Raw genomic sequence first — 23,833 nt, 5'->3', positions numbered from 1 at the left:
TACAGACTTTCAGAAGCCAAGTGGTCATTTATTAAGGAACCACAAAACTGCATGTCTTATTATGGCAGCAGTGTAAGAATGTATCTAGCTATTCATTTTTAACTGCTGCAGTGTTCATCTATCACTTGTTGGCACATAAAGAACAAGTTGGTCACTTTCAACCTCAGGACAGGTAGAGAAGGGTGCAGGTACGGTTGGGCAGGTGCAGATAAGGTTGGGCAGGTGCAGGTAAGGGTGGGAACTCATAGGTCAGGAAATTCCCAAGCTGTGCATCACTAGTGCTGAAGGTTTGTACTAATATTAGCATTTATATTCCACTTGTAAGTGAGTCTTGTGCATTTCAAAGCATTAAAGGGGCTGTTTGCCTTGAAACTAATGTTTCTGCTCATTTGGGTTACTATATAAATAAAAAGCAGCGCAGCTACATGGGTTGGATTGTTCATCATTAATATTTTCATCAATAAAATGTTCCTTCCCCATATTTAGATATCTCTGTTAATAGACTTCATCATCCGAGACCTGAGAGGAGTCCAGGTAACAATATATTAGAGAGGCAATATGCTGATTTTTAGACGTCAAATGCACATTTGTTAAAGGGGTGGTTCACCTTTAAGTTAACTTTTAGTATTTTATAAAATGGGCAATTCTAAGCCACTTTTCAATTGGACTTCATTATTTGGTTTTTTTTTTATAGTTTTTTAATTATTTGCCTTTTGTTTTCTGACTCTTTTCAGCTTTCAAATGAGGGTCATAGGCCTCACCTAAAAACAAATGCTCTTTAAGGCTACACATGTATAGTCATTGCTACTTTCTATTACTCATCTTTCTATTCAGGTCTCCCCTATCCATATTCCAGTCTCTTATTCAAATCAATGCATGGTTACTAGGGTCATTTGGACCTTTAAGTTAATTTAAAGGCGTTTATTTAGAACAATGTGGGCCAGAATTGCTAAAGCTCAATTACATTGTGCTACGCAATATGTTGGCGCTATATAAATACATGTTAATAATAATACATTGGGATAACAAGGGGAAGGGACAAGTGAGCCTCTCCTCACATCCCACGTTCTCAGCTCTGATTCTTTAAACTAATGGTTTCTCATAATCAGAGAAGGAGGTTGAGGTTGGGTCAGACAACAAGTGTAAGGGATTCCAGACTGCAAGGATCACTGTGGGCAGTCTAAAGCTGATTGATAGGTCTTTGGAAACTAGAGGGAACTCTTGTTTCATCTCCCCTTATCTGCCCACAGGACCCCTAGAAATAAGGACAGTGTTTTAACTGCCTTTATGAAGCCCCTCATTTTCTTAACCCTGTGCATCAGTCATGAGACATTGTATGTACTGCCTATTTCCCCCAATGGAGGCAGAGGAGCATGATGGGAAATGTAACCATATAACAGCGGTGGGAAATCTGATATAACCTTTTTTATTCTCCAGAAAGTAAATGCTGATGCAGGAGACATGATCGAATTTCTGGGGGAGAAATCCAAATGGGCAGTTTGTACAGGAGGGGGTAAAGCTGCCTTTAGAACAGGTATTGTCCTTATTATTATTTTCATAAACTTTTATAATACGCTCAAACATGACCAGTTATAGTTTCGACTTAGGCATAACACTTTTACAGAAGTATGGAGATCAATAGCAGCAGTAGCCATTTCTATAACACATATATGTTCAGTGATTGATTGTGAATGTTGCAGAAAAAGTAATCGTTTGAACCCCATAGGTGTCAGTAAAGGGAAGTAAAACCATTGTTATCCATGAACATACAGACAGAGCAGGCTTTATTTTTGCTTCTGGTCACACAACTCTTTCCGGGGATCTCAAAGTAGATCTTGATAAAGAGCCAGGCGGCTCGAAACGTTGCTCTGCTGTTGCCCTGCATGTGAGAAATAAAGGCTTTTATTTTAATCGGAGTGCTGCCCGTTTGAATTCCTAACAAGAGTTATATTCGTGTGGAAGGACACGTGGGAAAAGTGCACCCGGGAACAAAATTGCAGACAAGTGAGTGCGACCTAAATTGAATTGAGGGGATCTCAAAGTAGCCCAATATTTCAAATGGAAGTATTACATTTATGAAATGAAGTCTGATTTCTCACTAAACATATCAGAGAGACACAGTCACTGTACTGCTGCTGACGCCACTATGGTAGGCAGTAGAACTGCTGATGATGTCACAACGACAGTTTGCTGATGTGACCTGGCTTCAGAGTTTGCAGCTCTAAACATTGCTCATTTTGCTTCAAGCACTTGTTCAAGCAGGATCTTCCTACGACTTTTCACAGTTTTTAGTATTTTCAATTGAAAATGGATGATTACACCATTAAAAAGAAACTACGGAGAAGTGAACGAATAAAGGCAAGAAGAGAAAAATGGCAAACTGAGAGATCAGGTGAATGTCACACCATTTACAAGATCTTAAGGCTCCCACAGAACCTCCAGAGGAACCAACCTCATGCTACAGAGCCTTTGTCTAGTATAGGTCAATCTAAAAAAAGAGCCTTAACAGAGCCTATGGCAAATGAGGAGAGCCACTCTGATATATCCGTTACTGAGACCTGGAAAATCCTGTTAATCCTAAGCCTCCTAATGCTGTTTGACCTGAAGGCACAATGACAGGAGATCAGAGATACTATCCAGAACCTGCACCAGGCAATGGCAAACATAAATGATAAACTGGTCAGGACTAAAGATGATTTGTTTAACCTCAAATGAATAACACAGAGAAATATGGTGCTGCTGATTATTTGGGGTCTCTGTCGGATCTAAGAGGAGGAATATGAAGGACAATACATTTCAGGAGAATATATATATATATATCTTTATAATGTAATTTTATTTCTATGCACATTAAATAATAATACAATCATTATTCAACTATATTTAATTGTCTCTTGCATTTTTTTTGTCCAAGTTGTGTTCTTTCTAACATTACCCTTTATAGAGATATACTGTTGGAAATGTAATCTCTTCAGACCCATAGGTGTCAGTAAAGGAGAAGGCGAGCCATGGTTATACATGGAGCTACAGATATAACATCTGTAAATCTATAATTATTTGTGATGCTCAGATTATTGACATTAAAAATACTAGATGGATCTTTGGTGAAAGTGTCAAAAAGAAGTAATCACTGCAAAAACACAAAGAACTCTTATGGGCAACATATATTTTTTCCCATAATTTGATCATTTTATTTCAAATTGGATGATTACAGCTTTGAAAACAAACTACAGAGGAGCGAGCGAATAAAGGCAAGAAGAGAAAAACTGCAAACTGAGAGATCAGGTGAATCTCACACCAGTTATAATCCTCCAGAGGAACCAACCTCATGCTACAGAGCCTATGGCAAGTGAGGAGAGCTGCTCTGCTATATTTGTTACTGGGACCTGGAAAATCTTGCTCATCCTAAGCCTCCTTATATTGGTTCTGGCTAGTTATATTGCCACAAGGAACCAGAGACCCAGATGAGAGTTGAATGACTTTAACCAGGATGATGCATTTGATATACAAAAAGCCTCAGAGACCAGAGATACTATCCAGAACCTGCACCAGGAATTGGCAAAAATAAATGATAAACTGGTCAGGACTAAAGATGATCGGTTTAACCTCAGATATATGGCGCTGGGATTCATTTGAGGCCCCTGTCGGATGTAAGAGGAGGAATATGAAGAGCAATACATTTCAGTAGAATAGGTCAGTGAAGTTAAGGGACCAGAGAAGACAAAAATAAATAAGATATATAAGTGTATAAAAGACAAGCGCAGGCTGAGACCAAAGGTGAACATCTGAACCTTGAGAATCAGATAAAGCAAAACTTGAATGTATTTACTGTATATATGTTTATATATTTTCATTATATTTTATTTATTAAATTAATAAATATATTTTTTGAAATGATTGTTATCAGAATATATGATTAATAATAAAACATTTTCAACTACAGTTTATTGTATCTTATGCCAACAGTCAGGCTTTGTTGTAATATTGTGTTTTCTCACTTTTTTTCCTTAAACTCAGGCAGCACAGACTCTTTCCTAAGGATATTTAAGTGCCTGTATCCATAAACCCCTCCTGCATATTAGCACCTTCCCCAGAGTTTGGGAATTCATGTAACATAATGGTGTAATTATTTCAAAGCACCCCAATAATTTACATGTAATGCTGTGGCTAATGGAAGGCCTGGCTCACTAAGCGTTACTTATAAGCGTTAGTTATAGGTAATCTTACTTTTCATTGGTTCTGTCCTACTACACTTTTGGATACACTGGATATATTGGCAGCCAATGTTTTTGTCAAATAAATCATGTTAAATAGGTATAAATACATAGCATAACTATAATTTTTGCATTCTAATTTTAAAATTTGTTGGGTGATGCCCCATCACGACTGAGGTAGCTGCCATGAGAAGAGCACCTGAATACCGTACAGAGGATTGAAAACAAAAAGGTCTGTAGCACAATGGCAACATAAACATGACGGAAGCTATTGTTGCTTCTAGGTAGAGCAACTGTTTTATCAGTGAAGCTTGAAGTATAAATGTATTTAATTACAAACACTTATCCCTGTGGAGCAGGACATTGAGGGCTGAGTCACTTGTGGATGAATCTGGCTCTGCAGTGTTGGTGCCCATTTACAACCAGACATTCAGCAACTTTTTTTTTACCATTCTGAGGTCTCATTCAGTCAATAAATAAAATTATAATATTGAAATAGGTTCACATTTCAAATAAAAGTAATCCAGACTGGTAACTTGAGGTTCTTCTGGGTTAACCAGATTTGGCATCACAAGACCTGTGAGTTGCATCTTTTCTACTGCTGGGTTGTAATTGACAACTACACACTTGCACCACATTTAGAATTGAGGGTGTGTATAAATTGACCAGGCAAAGTATTGTCCACTCCGGAGACAATATGCAAAATGTGAATTCGGCAAAACTCATGTATTGTTGTTCTCTGCAGAGCATGGACTGGTGAAGGAAGAGGACATTGGGAGAATTGCAGGAGGCCGTTCCTATCAAGTCAATAATAAGTTTGACCGGAAACTGAAACCCCTCTCTGCCAATTTAGTGATCAAGGATGTACACAGGCAGCTTGGGAGGAGATGTGCAGAAGAAACTGATGAACTATTTGTTACACAACTGAGATATGGAATTGCGTGTTCAAATGAGGTGGGTTTTGTTTGTATTTATATTATTAGTTTATTTGTAGGTAGTGTTACTTATGGCTATAAGCTTTATCTAGAAGATTATCCATACCTGTACCTTTTGTTTAAGTGAATGTACACTACTAGAATCAATACTTTATTCAGTTGTGCTGAAGATGAGTAATACAAACTCAGGTGTAAATTAGGAGTATGTACAGACATGCACAGACAAACTCAAACACACATGGATATTAACACACATGCATACACATAGAGAAACACAATCCCATACACAAGTACATACAAACTATCCTTAGGAGTTGGCAGAGTTTTGGGTAGCCCCACTCGGTGTGTAACAATAGATGCAGCAGACATGTTGGCTGTTGGTGGCCTCGGAAGTAAAGACTGGTGGCCCCACTTCTGATGTAAATGCTTAGCGTAGCTTCATGTAACATGTAGAAATACTGGTGGGGGTAAATAACATACAGAAGAGGCCAATATGAAGTTAGCAGCAAGTAACCAGCACTCCACAAAGCAGAGTAAATGTAGATAGTACATGTTTTGCTATGGAGGAATTTTTAATAGAATCATAGGGCTGGAATGTAAGAATCCATCTGGGAGGATCTATTAACAGGCAGACAGATTTAACCAGTGGTCACTGGTTGTTTTGACCATGAAAAGCCTCTTATAATGGGTTAATTACTTCAAGCTAACAATCGTTTTCATCTAAACCTCACACTGGTTTAAAACAGCAAGACCTCTAGTAGAAAAATCTAAAAAACAACAACATATTTATACAAGGCTGACCTGGGAGAGCCAGGCCAAGGGGCCTTGTTATTCAAGAAAGAGGTGACCATCTGTGTCCTTCCATGGCCCCAACCACAGTTATCAGTGTCATATCAATAGATTTTGAAGTTTAATACTGCAAACTGTATGGCCAATTACATGACTCATATACAGTGCTAATTGGAGGTGGAACAGTCAAGCATCTGTGGGAGCCACTTCCCTGTTCTTATAATGTAAATGGCTGTTTTAATTCTAAACTGACCCTGATAGGAAAAGAAAAATCAAACAGAACACAAAAGCAGGACAATCCTTTCATACATTACCCCCGAAAGACACTTTCTAGAAAAAAATAATAATAGAAATAAATAATATAAATATATTAATATAAATATTTTTGTGTTTCCCTTTCAGAATCCACCACCTAACATTGGAGAGATGCTTTGTTTTTTATTCCAAAGCCATGAACACTGGGGTATTTACATAGGAGACAATTCTGTGGTTTATCTTGACAGAGGTAAGTGAGTTAGAAAAAAACCTGCTGGTATTGTACTGGTTGAACTGTGCCAATCTACTTTGTATTGCGTCCATGCCATTGTGACATCAACTGCTGAAATAACCACATAGGACCCATCTCCACTCAAATCTTTCCTTCACATTTGTCCCTCAGTCAGTAGTATCCAAAATATTCCATTGACACCTGGTTAAACACATGGTTCTGGTTATTGACCCAATGTTCCTGGAATGTAGGTGATAGATTCTCTTGATAAAACATCAGTAAAGGTTCTATATCTCCTTTAACCCTTCCTTCTATCTGCTTTCAGGTCTGCAGGAAGGATTCTCTGAACCTTCAGAAACAGCTTATGTACAGGAGATCCCTTTAAACCAAGTAAAGGACATCAGAGTCATCAACAAATATGATCAGATGTTAAAGCCGAAAAAGCAAGGAGACATCACAATGGAAGCTAAACAAAAAACTGGGGAGAGAATGACTTGGGGAGAGAAGAATGACACTGATCAGCTGTTTGTAACTGAACTGAGATATGGACTGAAGTTCTCCGATAAGGTAAGGGTTTCTATTAAAGGCTAAGTACATGAATATAATTGAAGAGCTTCTTCTACTGGATTTGTTTGTTTCGTTATTACAGGCTGGGGTGAGAATGGGGTGTAACAAGGCATTGCCAAAAACCTCAGACAAACCATAATATGAATCAAAAGAATTCATCCTTATTTTTAATAATATTTTCAATTCTGCTGAATTGTAGTTTCCTTATAAACATTTAATGGATATCAGTGTCCTTCTAAACATGTTAATATTTCTGTTAATCATCTTGGTTTTTAGGTATAACTGTCCCCTAGCAACCAGCAAGAATTGAAAGTTGTGGCTACAAAAAGGCAGAATAGAAAGATGGATAGAATGATAGAATTTCAGGATAACACTGTATAGTACATACTACATAGTTCAAGATCATTTTCAGAGGCAATACAAAATGATGGTATTTTGGAAATCTTTAGTATGATGTTTGCAGTCTGCTAACAAGTCACGTTAATGTGCACTCTAACAACAAATGAGTGCTCAATAACTAAAATGCAACTCTTGCTCTTGACCAGCGACCGCTACCTGAGGTTGGAGACCTGATTGAGTTTCTCTGTGACTTCAAAAATCATTGGGGAGTCTATGTTGGAGATGGCAAGGTTGTGCACAGGACAGGTAAGTGAAACAAATATACCCAAGTTTCACCCTCTTTTTCTGATCCTTATCCCTCTTCTCTCTGAACTGAGATAGTGGATATTTTATGATGGTGTCATGGAGCAGACATGTCGCACTTAAATGGCATCAAGGGGCGAAGTAAGAGCACACAAAAAATGGATTTATCAATGAACATTCCCTCTTTTTCCAATAATTCAATATTTGCAACTTTCTACTTGGTTTATCCCCACAATAAAACCCACAACATGGCCTGTTCTACACCCCATCTGATTTCTAGTTCTACTTTTTGTTTAAAGGGATACTGTCATGGGAAAACATTTTTTTTTTCCAAAATGAATCAGTTAATAGTGCTGCTCCAGCAGAATTCTACACTGAAATCCATTTCTCAAAAGAGCAAACAGATTTTTTTATATTCAATTTTGAAATCTGACATGGGGCTAGACATTTTGTCAATTTCCCAGCTGCCCCTGGTCATGTGACTTGTGCCTGCACTTTAGGAGAGAAATGCTTTCTGGCAGGCTGCTGTTTTTCCTTCTCAATGTAACTGAATGTGTCTCAGTGAGACATGGGTTTTTACTATTGAGTGTTGTTCTTAGATCTACCAGGCAGCTGTTATCTTGTGTTAGGGAGCTGCTATCTGGTTACCTTCCCATTGTTCTTTTGTTTGGCTGCTGGGGGGGGGGGGGGGAAAGGGAGGGGGTGATATCACTCCAACTTGCAGTACAGCAGTAAAGAGTGATTGAAGTTTATCAGAGCACAAGTCACATGACTGGGTGCAGCTGGGAAACTGACAATAGCCCCATGTCAGATTTCAAAATGAAATATAAAAAAAACAGTTTGCTCCTTTGAGAAATGGATTTCAGTGCAGAATTCTGCTGGAGTAGCACTATTAACTGAGGCACTTTGGAAAAAACATGTTTTCCCATGACAGTATCCCTTTAAAGGCAGCTGTTCGATTTAGATTCTAGCCGGCAGGAAGGCATTGAGAGGAAACTAGACGCCCGAAGAAGATGCAATTTGTTGCCGGGCGAATAAATCTCCCCGAATCTCCAGGTGTGTCTCTGCCCCTAAAGGCAGTTGTTAGAATTCGATTCTAGCCGGCGGGAAGGCATTGCGGGGAGATTAATCGCCCGAAGAAGAGTCGATTTTTTGCTGGGCAACTAATCTCCCTGAATCTCCAAGTGTGTCTCTGCCCTTAAAGGCAGCTGATAGAATTGCGATTAGTCGCTCCGAAGAAGAGGCGAATTGACGCTGGCAAAGGGAAAAAGGGAGGGGGTGATATCACTCCAACTTGCAGTACAGCAGTAAAGAGTGATTGAAGTTTATCAGAGCACAAGTCACAGGACTTGGGGCAGCTGGGAAATTGACAAAATGTCTAGCCCCATGTGAGATTTCAAAATTGAATATAAAAAAATCTGTTTGCTCTTTTGAGAAATGGATTTCAGTGCAGAATTCTGCTGGAGCAGCGCTATTAACTGATTCATTTTGAAAAAAATTTTGTTTCCCATGACAGTATCCCTTTAATAAAACCTGTTCATTCCTAAGAATGTTTGCTGGGTAATTGTACCTGTGTTTGCTATAGTCCTGCAACATTTGTAGCTCAGGGACACTGGACTTTTTCAATAGCTGTCTATAACAAAATCGGATATAAAGAGTAAATCAGTATGCATACTTTGGAAAAAAAGCATTCTACTTAATATTTATTTATATTGTTACTTGATAAACAAATTATAAACCAAATATATCCCTTTCTAATACACTCAATAGAAGAAAAAACACTCCAGCATACAGAGGGCACCAACCTGCTGGTGATCAGGAAAAACTGGATGGGAATCATCTGTGTATTGCTTGAGAAGGATGGGAAACCTGTAAAAGCCCCATGTTTCTACCCAACGGATGCTAAGGGATACACCTCAGGGAATACCAAAAAAAAAAAAGAGATACAATGGTCACCGGATACAATTGAACATGCCTTTAATAGGGACATGTTTGGTCTGTGTAACTGACTGGCAATATTACACAGTTGTGCTCCTGGCACAAAGTCCCTATTCAATATCCAAGCTATTTAGATAAAAAATATTTAAAATGTGAATTACAGAAAATGCAACCATTTTGATTCTCTGCAGAGTTTGGATTGGTGGAGGAAGCTTACGTTGGGAGAGTATCAGATGGACGTCCCTATAGAGTCAATAACAGATTTGACCGGAAACTAAATCCTCGCTCCGGCGCTTTAGTGATTAAGGATGTACGTAGTCAGTTTTGGATGAGATGTGCAGAGGATAATGATGAACTATTTGTTACCCGCCTGAGATATGGAATTGCATGTTCAGATGAGGTGGGTTTCCCTTTTAGATTTTTATTATTGTAAGTTTACCTAAAGCATTATTCATATGTATAAACTAACACATGAACACACCCATATACACAAGTATAAACAACACACACTTACTGTAAGATAGCTCATAGTACAAGTTGATCCAGGGACTGGTCCCATTGCATCTTGGAGTCAGGAAAGAATTTTCTCCCCTTTGAGGCAAATTGGAGAGGCTTCAAATTGGGGTTTTCACCTTCCTCTGGATCATCTGGCAGTTAGGCAGGTTATATATAGACTTGTGGTTGAACTTGATGGACGTGTGGCTTTTTTCTACCTAACTTACTATGTTACTGTCTTTACTTAAATACTATGCTTAAAGGGAATTGATAACTTCTAATTAAATGCAACTTTCATTCTTGACCAGAGGCCACTCCCTGAAGCTGGAGACCTGGTTCAGTTTCTTCGTGATGTCAAAAATCATTGGGGGGTCTATGTTGGAGATGGCAAGGTTGTACACAGGACAGGTAAAGTGAAGGTTCTGCATTTTACGCCCCAATTTCTCCCTTGCATTATGATCCTAGTAGACATACAGTGGAACCTCAATTTTAAAGCCCCTAATTTTGTTTCCCCTCATTTTACATTGTTTTTGTGTAGTCCCACAAATATATAATGCATAATATATTTTCCTGATTTTACATCTTCCAGGATTTTACACCATTTTTTCTGGTCCCCTGAAAAACTTAAAATGGGGTTTTTACTGTAGTAGTATTGTAGAATTGGTAAATGGGAGGGTGCCATTGAGCAGACATGTTAAACTTGGTTGGCACTGCAAGGCAAATGAACAGGGTAGGACCAATTTTATCAGGAGCCAATGAATCTGGGTTGAGGAAATTAGAATACCTAGAAGAAAACCCATACAAACAAGGAGAGAACATACAAACTCCTTGCTAATTATGGCCATATATCCATGTGAATTATACTTGTGCTCACTAAAGTATCCCTTTACTAATTTGAAGGGTCATGAAACCAGCAATGTAAAACCATGAACCAGCAAATGTATAAAAATAAATGTATAAAATAAATTAAAGTCAGTAAAAGACAACTGTATAAGATCTTTATTTTAATGGTTGTGAACCAGGGGAGAGTGATGAATGACAGCAATGCCCTTGCAACCAATCGTTGATTAACAAGTCGTTGCTGGTTGACAACACTATAAACAAACTAACAGACATGTGAAGAAGTATTCATAACCTGAATAGGGTATTCTTGAAGGTCGTAGCTGGGTTTGCACTGTAGCAACCAAATTGTCTTGAGATGTATCCTTCATCTTGTTAGGATGCCAACAACTAGCAGGTGAAGTGGTTCTTAAGATTGTGATACTTCCATATGCATATTCCACACCCACTCCAGCACCCCAAAATTCCTTCATTAATATGCCAGAGAGAGAGAGCTGAGTACGTGATGGGATGAGGGTGCAGAAGGTTTAGCTGGAAGGTCCAATTAAATGGTTCAGACACACTTTTTCCAAGGACATTAAACCAGTGGAAGTGGTGCCAGAATGCCAGAGGCTCTCACCTGCTTTATTCCAGAAATGGCCTGAATTACTTAATATCATAGTTCATCTAACTGGGTTAATGGAGAGTTATGTTCTACCCTGGTACCATGGATTATCACATTTAAGAGGTGGCGTTACTCCATTAAAAAGAGAAAAGGGAAAAGCATATGTACCAGATCATCTAGTGATTGACGAGACAGCCAAAACATCCTAAGGCACTGGAATATCATTGGCTTATAAACTTTGAACAAGTACTTCTTCTGTTCTTATGTCCCAATCAATCCATTTAGCTTTCAAATGTCTATCATCCATCTATATCTATGATTAGACTAAAAATATACAACATGAGAATTAGAGAAAACACAACTGTCTGTCTGCAGAGTTTGGATTGGTGGAGGAAGATTACATTGCGAGAACTGCGGGTGTCCATTCCTATAGAGTTAATAATAAATTTGACCGGAAACTGAAACCTCGCTCTGGGACTTTCATGATTATGGATGTACGCAGTCAACTTGGGATGAGATGTGCAGAAGAAAATGATGAACTATTTGTTACACGTCTGAGATATGGAATTGCATGTTCAGATGAGGTGGGTTATCTTCTTCTTCTTATGTTGCTTCTGGATCTTTTCTAAAATCACAGACACTTGAAGACCCTTGTAAGAAGTTCCAGTGTTATAGACCACTGGCAAAAAACCCTGAGCCCTGTCATCTCCCCATTATATCTTTACCCTCAATAAGACTATGAAGATTTTCATTCATCCAGGTCATAGTATATCTAGTATTGGTCAATCTAGAAACAACTGGACTTGCTGAGTAATCAATGATTAATGATCAATAATACCCTCAATAAGTTCTACAAGTTATTCAAATGCATTAGGCTTATTATCCGTTTCTTAACAGCCATAGAAAAAAAAATAGAGTTGTGCTCATTCGGTGGCGGTGCGATGATGGTGTGAACACAAAGTTCATACAAAGAAATAGGTCCTCTGCACTCGCCCATTATCTAAATTATTATAATATATCATATTCGGCATTAAGGAGAAAGAAGGGTAATTGAAAACTACAATAAGGGGCAGATTTATTAAGGTTTGACTTGAGTTTTGGATTTAAAAGTTTTTTAAAGTTAAAGTTAAGAAAAACTAAAAAATTTTAAAATATTTATTATATCCCAACCTTGGAAATAGCTCAAATCCTAAAATACACCATTTAAAACCTGTCGAGGTCATGTAAGAGTCAATGGCAGAGGTCCCTTGAACTATTTGAAGACGTTAAAAGCCTTCATGATGTTTGAGTTTTTCCAGAGGGTTTTGCCAGAAAACTCGAACAATTTGAATGATTCAAGTTTTTTCCCACTGAAAACTCGATCAATTAGAGTTTTTGGGTTTCACCCCGAACTCGTGGATTTGAGTTTTTCCCATTCAAGTTTTTTTTTTAAAATTAGAATCCATTCCAATTGTGAGTTCATTGGAGGTATATAAAAGTCTAAAGTTCGACCTTTTGGTAAATAAGCGAGCACTCTTCTCCTACAGATATTTTAAACTTCACAGGTAGGTAACAATCTCCCCCTCATTCTCATACTTATCATAGACACCATCCATATTGGACATTTGCTAAAACCAAGTGCGGTACTAAGGGGTTGAAGTAACAGTTTAAGAATGTTTGACGTGGGTTGAGGAGTATCCAACCATTGACCCATTTCCTTGTAGAATAACCCAAATGTTAGGTATCTCAATGTGCTGACTAAGTAAAAGGAAACTGTTTTTTTTAACCATTGGCACCCTTTACCTTAAGTATTACTAATCTTAAGGTTTGGGTGTAATTAAGATGTGCAGAAATGAGTGTAGTGCCACTTCTACTGATGGCCACTGCCATGCAAACTCACTGGTATCCTTTTGATGTAGTTGGAAATACCAAGTTATCATTATACATTTCGGCAAGAAAGACCTATTATAAGTATCAAGGTGGCATCAGTATTAATTCACTCTCAAACTAGTGTCTCACTAGGTCTTCCACTCAAGACAGCCGGTGTAATGCCTACAGGCCTGGTTTCTTCTTCTTGTGTGATGTCCAGGGAACTTCTTTTCACCCTTAAGGTGTGCCTTTGCGCCTGTCAGTGGAGGACTGTATTTAGCAGGCATATGCTGTACTGGAACCTTCTTGTATTTCTGCAGCTGGCAGGGCACACTAGGCTTTTTGCTGTGAGAGGCGTCCAATAAGCAGGGAAACCTTTGGCTGATTTGAGTGGCTTTGACCTGTTATTTTATCAAAGACAAACTTTTTGAAAGTTGGTAACAATAGTTTACAATATTATCACAGAGGTTTTATCCATTAAAGGTTGGGTGAGAACTCCTGCAACACATACTTTATTCATGACAGTAAAGAGTGGAAAGCTTGGAGTAATCAGGATGTCCTGATACAAGAGTCATTTGCCATAGGGCCCCCGTAAGAACAGTGACTTGTTGTGTCCTGCACCTTCTGCTGAATGACACACAAGTTAGGGAATGGGTAGAGAAAAGAGGGGATGTTTACGTGCCTCCCCCAGCTGTCCCTGTTAGATACAAGCAGCTACCCACAGATCTCTGCATTTCAAATCAAAATGGGCCTCTAAGTTGGTGTAACAGCACAAGACAGAGATCTGAGAGCCCCTAAACTCCACGTAGGCACTGTCTCATTTTCACCAGTGGAAGTGACAATGAGATGGAGTCATTCATCTCTGGTGAGTCCCAGGAGGAACAGAAAGGGACTCACACAGAAAGTTTTTTCTATTTCACTTTCAGAACCCACCTCCTGACGCTGGAGAGATACTTTGTTATTCATTCCAAAACCAGGAACACTGGGGTATTTATACAGGCGACAGCACTGTGGTTTATCTCGACAGAGGTAAGAGTTAGACAATGTTATTGTACTGATGAATTGTACCAATAGTTGTTTGTATTGCTTACATGCCATAATGATATCAACTGCCAAAATGAGAAGGAATGATTTTCAGACTGGTTGGCTTTATTCATGTGCAGTATCCAAAACATTTCAAAAGTGACAGGTTATAATACTAATAACCTATAATAATATAGATCCTCATGCACACACCTCTGCTTGGGGTTCCCTGAGCTTCTTCAAATCAGAAACCTGAGACCAACACACTAGTTGGCCATACAATGGCTGACCCTGAAAGGTATCCAACTAATCAGCCTGTGAGCAAAACAGATGGGTAAAGTATAATCAATTGGCTGTGTAGAATGTTGGCCAAAAGCTATTGTTCTGTTTTTGGGGCCAACAGTCTAAAGGATCAAATGTCCTGCAAGTAAAAAGGAGCTTCAGTGCCAACCACATATCATTCAGTGGATGACAAGGTGCATCAGCTGGTGAAACGTTTTGGCAAATGTAATAACAATCCCACAGGATCACAGGGTGGTCCATCAAAACTCTGACCCCTTAGTTAACATATATAATAAGATGGTCTTGTAGTGGGACCAAAATTGGTCAAACTGCCCAAACAAATCTAGCCACTGTATACAGCCAACTTTACAGTTTCCTCAAATGGAACAGATGTTCTTCTCATAGTGCTTCAGGAATGGTCGAAATAAAGACTGACAAACACTGCTTAACTTTGTCATGTTGACTGTCCATGTTGAAAAACCATTCCTCTCAGGCCTGCAGGAAGGATTCTCTGAACCTTCAGAAACAGCTTATGTACAGGAGATCCCTCTAAACCAATTAAAGGACATCAAAGTTATCAACAAGTATGATCAGATGTTAAAGCCTAAAAAGCAAGGAGACATCACCATCGAAGCTAAACAAAGGATTGGGGAGAAGATGATTTGGGGGGAGGACAATGACACTGATCAGCTGTTTGTAACTGAATTGAGATATGGAATAAAGGCCTCAAATAAGGTAAGGGCATATCCATCCTACTTTGACCTGTGACACATTGGGGCTCATTTATAAACTTTGTGAAGGGCAGACTGATTCTCACAAAAAATGCAAATTGTGAATACTCTGTGCTTGAGTTCCGCTACAACTTTGGTTGCGGAGATAAATATTCGCAAAACAGTTTCACAAACTGCGAATGAAAGTTACTGTCAACGCAACAACCTCACACACTGGGCGCACTCACACAAACTCCTGTCTCGTTTGCAAGCCATTTGTGAAAATTTAAGATTTAAGATCGAGATTTCATATTCAGTTTCCATGACTTATTTTGCCAACTTTTTAGAAGAGATTGCTGACATTTCCTCAAACTGGTTGATTCATTCCAAGTGAAAGAAATATATATAGTCTAAGGCATTTAGGATATCCATTTTTTAAAGTCTCAACGTCTCTCTAAAATGGTGAAAAAAACCCGGCAGGTCTAAAAACTTGTGTTAGAGAGCCAACTGCCAACAGATATCTTCTTATCAGTCAGTTACTGTAGATAAGTGGAAGGTCATCTTAAAATGAACCTTTAGTAAGATACTCACTGATATATTTCAAAACAACTTGCTATTAGTCTAAATTTTTTTTTTTTTTTGAGGAATGTGTTGTTCTGAAGTTCTTTGAGGTGCAAAAAGACTAATCTTTAATAACTTCTGCAAACGTTGTTCTTGAGCAGCAGCCACCTCCTGAGCCTGGAGACCTGATTGAGTTTGTCCGCCTGTGGGGTGTCTATAGTCATTGGGGAGTCTATGTTGGAGATGGCAATCTTGTGCACCTGCAACGTAAGTGGAGTTCAATTCAGTTTTTGTAATGTTTTTTTGGTAAATAGTGCCTATGAGCTGTAGGATCTACTCTATAGTTGCTTTAAGTCTTGAAAGATATCCACTATCTCTTCACAACATCAGCGATTTGCAGGTAAACCTGTTATTGGGCAATAGAGAACCTCTGTACATATAGGTCCACTATGAATGGCAAGAGTAGTCTGCTCAATGGAGATCTTGTGTCCTACCATACATTGGTTACAAAGAAAATTGACTGCAGTCATAGTTGGGCACACAAGTCTCTTGGGACTTGGCATGACATGGACATGTGAAGTTTGCAGTAGCCCAAAGCACCAAACTCAGTGGTCAAATGGAAGTTCATGGTATTCATAGTAGAACTTGAAGCACAATAATAGCTCCAGAGACAATGTCTATCTATCTGCTAGGGGTCAAGGAAACAAAAAGTAATCATGGAAAAAGTTGTTTGATTTCACTCACAATGTTCTCACAATAATTACCTTTGACTTATACAGAGGTTTGCCGGGTTCTAGACTTTTTTAATTAGATTTTTTTCGGTACGTTATGAAAATTCGAATTTCAAAAACTCTCATTTGAATTCTTGATTTTTTTATTGCCTCAAAAATCTTAACTCGCAGATAAAATGCCATTTGCATTTGAATTCTTGATTTTTTTATTGCCTCAAAAATCTTAACTCGCAGATAAAATGCCATTTTCAATTTTAGTAAATATGTCCTTCTTTGTGTTAAAATTCTGATTCTTTGCATCGCTACAAATTTGTTTTGATGGTGAAAGGCGCAAGTGCTTTTAGTATGGCATTTATTTTTATTTTATTATTTATTTTATTTATTCCGATATGTAGAACCAATAGTGGGTAACATTGTGCTTGAAATAGGTAACCCAAGTTAGGTCTCTGTCTAAACTTCGAAACAATCTAATTGGATCCAATGTGTTTACTAAATAACTGGTCTATTGCCTATCATTATATCTTATAATTATATCATTATGTCTTTTCTCTATTAGCGGATTCTAGCTCAATATTTGACTCATTGTCTTCATTTAGACGTAAGTAAACTACTAGTTAAGCTACGTAAGCTATCTACATTCTGTTATGATTGTATCTATATAAATATACAATTAGAATGAAATAATGTTAAATGATAAGGATGGTAGAAATCAGTTATACAGTTCCCTGTATAACTCAGCCTGCAGCCTTGTGCCTTTATATGGTCACAGAACAACCCCTCAGTGACTTCTAATATCCTTATCATTTACAGTAGGGGGTACATTATCCCTTATAATACATGAGTGATACTCAGAGTTCCCTGTATAACTCAGCCTGCAGCCTTGTGCCTTTATATGGTCACAGAACAACCCCTCAGTGACTTCTAATATCCTTATCATTTACAGTAGGGGGTACATTATCCCTTATAATACATGAGTGATACTCAGAGTTCCCTGTATAACTCAGCCTGCAGCCTTGTGCCTTTATATGGTCACAGAACAACCCCTCAGTGACTTCTAATATCCTTATCATTTACAGTAGGGGGTACATTATCCCTTATAATACATGAGTGATACTCAGAGTACTCAGCCTGCAGCCTTGTGCCTTTATATGGTCACAGAACAACCCCTCAGTGACTTCTAATATCCTTATCATTTACAGTAGGGGGTACATTATCCCTTATAATACATGAGTGATACTCAGAGTTCCCTGTATAACTCAGCCTGCAGCCTTGTGTCTTTATATGGTCACAGAACAACCCCTCAGTGACTTCTAATATCCTTATCATTTACAGTGCAAAGCTTTACATTATTTTCTGTAAGGGTTTCAGACAAGGGCAAATACAAATTAGTTAGGAGAAGGGAGGGCAGGAATAGTAAGGTGTAGGGATCTGCTTTTGTAAACAACTGATACCAAGTCTATTGGCTGATAATTATCAGGGACGCCTTATATTTAGTAGATAATGAAATGCAGCTCCAGGCACAGTATAATAATGATAACTTGGTCATTGCTTCATTTCTTACATTTTTACCAACAGATCAATGTCAAGCGATGAGCAGCGCAATGATCCCAGGTAAGGGAAGTGTGTGGGGCTGAATCCAATTTGTGAACTGAATAGGCAATGGCTAATTTCCTTATCTTGTCTTTTCACTATTAGGGAATTTTAATTTGATATTGGATCCAATGTCTCCAGTGGGGGGTAAGTAAGATAGTGGTTGAATGCAATATTTACTGTCCTGTTTATTCTATGTAGATTATGAGAGTGACTGATTGGTTTAGCTTTACGTATGGTTTAGCTTCATTGTTGGATACTAGATTGTGCATCCCCCTGTCCTGGGCATTATATACTCTGTGACCTCAGTATAATGGCAGTAGCTTATGGGACTTCTCATTTACATGAGCCTTATGGAGCCTCAGACCCTTCCCAAACTGCACTCACACACGTATTCATAGTTGTTGCAAATATAGATTAAGAGAGGTATAAACAAACTACAATATGAAACTCGAGGCTCCACTGAAGTTTTTTAAACAAATCTCATTGGATGGCGTAACAGGAGGACATTTCTTGGTCCTCCTCAACCCTTCCTTTAGTGGCCTCTACCAGAATCACACTTATATTTTCCATGCTCTACTAATCAAACATATAGACTATCACATTATATGGTTTTTATACATCCATCACCCCCATTTTATTAGTGAGGGGGGATTAAATGGGACATAAAGCAAATAAAATCTTTTGACTATGACCATTGCTTATTTTCTCAGTTTCACTGTTAGATCAAAGGCTAATGGCCAAGAGCATCATTTCCGATAAAGGTAAGTGAAGTGCTACAACTGTGGCTACAGTCCTATGTCTTTATCGTTATATATTGTTATATTTTTATCATATACTGTAAGTCCCAAACAAGGGCATTAAGAGGTATTTTATGTTTTCCTTCACTGTTTTCTACTGTATTTGACATATTTCCTGTATTTGATTTTGCCCCTCTTCAGCATTGCTGAATTTGGCATTGGCTGCTTCCTTACATATATGGGCAGACTAATCAATGGTCGAAATGAAAATTTAAATAAGAATTGTAGAGTTGTTCATGGCCAAAACTGTCACATTCGACTAGGGAATTGTAAAATTAGATTCGATTTTTTTAACAAATTCTAATTCGATTTTTGAGATTTATCATACTCTGGCCCTTTAAGAACTCAATTTGACTATTCGCCTGCCTAAAACCTGCCGAAGTGCTGTTTTAGTCAACGGGAGACGTCCCAGAATCAATTTAGAGTTGTTTTTAAAACTCAAATCGAATTTGATTCAAGCTGTCGGGTCGATCCTATTCAACCGAGTTTAAAAAATGCAATTTTTTAAAATAAATTTTGATTGGTCAAATTTCGAGTTCATGGGAGTTTTACTCCCATGAATTCGAAATTCAACCCTTGATAAATATGCCCCAAAAACAATACATAAAGGCAGAATTATTAAGGTTCGAATGGTAAATTTTTATTAGAATTTTCAAGTTTGTTTTTTGTCAAAACTCACAATTTCAAGTTTAAATCCACCAAATCAAAGTTGAATCCGATATTTATCATCCCCCTACCCTGGAAACAACTCAAATTCAATAGGTTACCACCTAAAACCTTCTGAGTTCATGTAGAAGTCAATGGCAGTTGACCCATTTGAAGATGTGAATAGCCTTCCTGACATTCAAGCCTTTTTGCAGAGGAAAACTTGATTCCAATTGCATTCAAATTTTATTCGAGTTTTTGGGTCGGTAAAATCCGTTTGAATTTTAGACTGCATTTTTTTACATAAATGAGCTCCCTTTCGAATTCTGAATAAATACGAGGTTTATTAGAGTTCCAAAAAATTCACATACCTCTAAAATTGTACCTTTGATAAATAACCTCCATAGTAATGATTGCTAGCTTATTGGCCAATAATTTAGCTCATGTACATGTTGTTGGGAGACAAACTCTACCGTCATCATTTCATATGCAACGAAACAATGTCACAATGTCATATATTTGGAATGACTTGGAATTCAAAATAGGGAAATATGCGATTTAAAAAAAAAAAAAAAAAAAAAGCAAACAAAAAACATGTGGTTTTTAAAATATCTAGAAATCAACTAAAAAGTTGCTGTTTATGGCCTTTTTGCTTAGATACAAATGTACGATCCTAAAAATAATTTGAAGTATTCATAGGACCCCATAAATAAGTGGCTTCAAGAGAGTTATAAAATTGCCTTACAATGTTAATAAGATGCCCCTAACACAAAGTTGGCCCCAGAAAGCATAGTTTTTGTTATATATCTATATCTCTCTATATATATACAGTATATACACACACATATATACATATATATATGTATATATATATATATATATGTATATATATATATATATATATATATATATATATGTATATATATATATATGTATATATATATATATATATATATATATATATATATATATATATATATATATATATATATATATATATATAATATTTTCGAACATACAGTTTCTGAAGACTTCATATTTGGTAAATATGTATTTTACTCCAGACTAAAAACTGGGAATCTTCATTAACATTAGCAGCTGTTTCTGGAAATGGAATCAAAACTTGCAGTTACCTGTATGTCCCATGTTTTGGGGAAAACAAAAGATCACCCTTAGGGCTCTTACACACGGCCGTTCCGACCTGCGCTCCCCTGCGTTCGGTTTTTTGGCGTTCAGCCGCAGGGGAGCGCAGGAATAGACGCAAGTCATTATTTGAAATGGGGCTGTACTCACTCAGGCGCGTGTAGGCGCCGAACACAGGTTGAGACGCAACATGCTGCATTTTTCCTGCGTTCGGCGCCTACACGCGCCTGAGTGAGTACAGCCCCATTTCAAATAATGACTTGCGTCTATTCCTGCGCTCCCCTGTGGCTGAACGCCAAAAAACGGAATGCAGGGGAGCGCAGGTCAGAACGGCCGTGTGTAAGAGCCCTAATACCTAACAGCATCTTATCACAAAGAGTTTCTCTGGTACAAAGGCAAAATGTCCCCATTTCAAATTCCACGTCGTTTGACACCCAGTAATGCTACAATTGAATTTTAATGACATTTTTAAACCCCTAAAATGAATTAAAACTATTTAAACCATAGAGAGATGCGTGGAATCCGTAGATTAGGGTTTCAGCCGAAGCCTATAACTTTCACGTGGGATTCAGACGAATCCCAAATCAAATCTGAACCCTAATTTACAAAGGCAATCTACATTTAATAAAGATTTTAACATGGGGAAAAACACTTTTCTGCTCCTAAATGTAACTCTTTAATGGGGGCTAATTTTTAAATACAAGTTAGTGGTCACGAAATGACACGCTGCCCTCCTCCAGTGAATCTCCGCCAAAACTTCCAGTTCAGCTACTGCTCCACCCCGTCATGTGACTCCACCATCACCCCTGAGTACAGAAAATATCTAATGGTTGTTCTTAAATACTAAGGTACTAGGAAGTCCTTAAAGGGGTACCCCCCTCATTTTAGGGTTAACCCATATAAATAACTTTTTTTATTTATTCTTACCTTATAGATGGGAAAGTTCTCGAGGAACCTGTGAAATCTGTGGCAAAGGGCAGCAAATACCGTGTGAATAACAGCTATGATAAATACTATGAACCCAGGAGGAAGGAAGACATAGTAGAAACGGCAAAGCAATATGTTGGGAAAAAAATGACTTACAATCTGTGTAAATATAACTGTGAGCACTTCGCTACATTCATGAGATACGGCGTGGCTTTCTCTAAACAGGTAAAGAACTTTTTTTTTTTTTAAATTAAAACATTAGGCAGAATGTCATTTCAACACAAGTCCTGTTTATTGTGTTCATGTTTAGCAAATGTGTTTACCGTTCCTTTAATAGATAGAAACTGGGAATATACTGTAGAAGCTCTTGCTAAAAATGGTGTGAGAGTGTATACAGACAGACAGACAGACACAGACTGACAGATAGAGCAGCAGTGGCAGTTGGGTGATGTAACAGTGATGGAAGATGGATTCTGTAGTGGGATTGGCTGTTGGGATAACTGCAGGATCTTGTATATTTATCTATACAGTGAAATTATCTACCTGCAAGTTTTAGAATTTACAATGGTATCATTCCTTCTCATACAGGTGGAAGAGTGGACAATACCTCACCTTTTCTGTAGACAAAATGGTTCCTGCGATTGTGATATTGAGGCTTTTCTAGCAATAGTAAATGACCCAACTCTTCAAGAAATCAGACAGCTCCTTCAGCAACATGGTCTGGATCTTCAAGCAATGGCTCAACTTCACCACAATTATCTGACTCTTTAAGACATGGCTCAGGTTCTGTGGCACAATTCTAACCCCCCGGCCAATTTTTAATAAAAAACATATTTGTCCAGACGCAGTAACGCATATCAACAAGGTCGGACTGGGCTCTCTGGCTCAGACCTGCTCCCTATGTGAAGCCTTTTCCACGGCTTCCAACCTCCCTCCCTCCTGCAAGAGGAAGAGGTGCGGAGGGAGGTTGAGGCTCAGCAGGGGGCCAGAAGAGGCTTTGTGTCTGAGGCTGGGGGGCCCAGAAGCAGCAGCCCTTGCGGACCCCCCAGTCTGACGCTACATATCGACCAATCTGATATTTGCAAGTGATTGGTAAATAAGCAATTCATATTTTATAAGCCCAGTTGTGTCATGTCGACCTGTATGCACTTCTTCATTGGCTCATTATCATTTCATCTCTTCACTTCAGTTATTGCTGGATATGGGTTTAATTACACATTCCTTTCAGTATGAATTTCAGCCATTCCAAAGCCAGGCTTAATGAGTGTTTGTCAAACTTATCAGCCAGTTTCTGAAAGCTAAGGAGGCATTTTATTGCCAATAGTTTAGCTGCAATAGTGAAATCTATATCACTATATTTATTCTGTAGAATGCTTTACCATACCTGAGTAAACAGCTCTAGACACTGGGGGTCATTTATCAACACTGGGCAAATGTACCCCTGGGCAGTTACCCATGGCAACCAATCAGATTGCTGCATTCATTGTTCTACTTGCAGTTGCCTGTAAAAACCTAATCACTGATTGGTTGCTATAGGTAACTGCCCAATGAGCAAATTTGCCCAGTGTTGATAAATGAACCTCACTGTCTCTGTTTGTTTAGGATAGCAGCTGCCATATTAGCCTGGTGTGACATCACTTCCTGCCTGAGTCTTTCCCTGCTCACTCATAGCTCTGGGCTCAGATTACAGCAGAGAAGGGAGGGGGTGGGGAATTGGATCAAACTGAGCATGCTCAAGCCCTAGCCCTGGAGGTTTAAGCAGAAAACAGTTAGTCTGATTCAGAAGCCCATGAGTACACAATAGAAGGAAAGAAATGTGCTGTTTCTTTTGACAGAGGACTCAGAGCAACATTACTTTCAGGGTTTATTGATGTATTTAGGTGGATCTTTCTGATAAGGCTTACTTAGTTTTAACTTTTCCTTTAAATCCATAAAGAAGGTCTTGTCTCAGGTTCTGCCTACTGGAGATGATGCCTTCCTACCTGATCTTTGCAGTAGGCATCAAGTAGGGTTCATCAAGGGGAGACAATGGACTGATGTGCTGAGGATAAAGTGCAGACTA

General features: G+C 38.3%; 1 protein-coding gene across 5 annotated transcripts in view; it reads left to right on the top strand.

Annotated features, from left to right (window-relative positions):
* Window positions 1-23,143, top strand: part of LOC108699156 — a 28,783-nt gene extending 5,640 nt beyond the window's left edge. Inside the window, exons 4-21 of one of the 5 annotated variants that reach the window (XM_041573686.1) lie at window positions 487-534; window positions 1,438-1,534; window positions 4,960-5,168; window positions 6,341-6,443; window positions 6,751-6,992; window positions 7,538-7,637; window positions 9,764-9,972; window positions 10,376-10,475; window positions 11,887-12,095; window positions 14,286-14,388; window positions 15,158-15,399; window positions 16,097-16,202; window positions 17,223-17,264; window positions 18,242-18,277; window positions 18,362-18,403; window positions 18,970-19,020; window positions 21,779-21,996; window positions 22,360-23,143. In XM_041573686.1, coding sequence (XP_041429620.1) covers window positions 487-534; window positions 1,438-1,534; window positions 4,960-5,168; window positions 6,341-6,443; window positions 6,751-6,992; window positions 7,538-7,637; window positions 9,764-9,972; window positions 10,376-10,475; window positions 11,887-12,095; window positions 14,286-14,388; window positions 15,158-15,399; window positions 16,097-16,202; window positions 17,223-17,264; window positions 18,242-18,277; window positions 18,362-18,403; window positions 18,970-19,020; window positions 21,779-21,996; window positions 22,360-22,542 — 2,340 coding nt within the window. In that variant the 3' untranslated portion in view covers window positions 22,543-23,143. The remainder of the gene's footprint in view (window positions 1-486; window positions 535-1,437; window positions 1,535-4,959; window positions 5,169-6,340; window positions 6,444-6,750; window positions 6,993-7,537; window positions 7,638-9,763; window positions 9,973-10,375; window positions 10,476-11,886; window positions 12,096-14,285; window positions 14,389-15,157; window positions 15,400-16,096; window positions 16,203-17,222; window positions 17,265-18,241; window positions 18,278-18,361; window positions 18,404-18,969; window positions 19,021-21,778; window positions 21,997-22,359) is intronic. The other 4 variants (XM_041573687.1, XM_018231019.2, XM_041573689.1 and 1 more) reach the window with 4 other exon arrangements.
* The last annotated feature ends 690 nt before the right edge of the window (window positions 23,144-23,833 follow it).

The sequence above is a fragment of the Xenopus laevis genome, chromosome 8L (genome assembly GCF_017654675.1).
Source record: "Xenopus laevis strain J_2021 chromosome 8L, Xenopus_laevis_v10.1, whole genome shotgun sequence".
Lineage (NCBI taxonomy): Eukaryota > Metazoa > Chordata > Amphibia > Anura > Pipidae > Xenopus > Xenopus laevis.
This window is presented reverse-complemented; position numbering and strand designations above follow the sequence as displayed.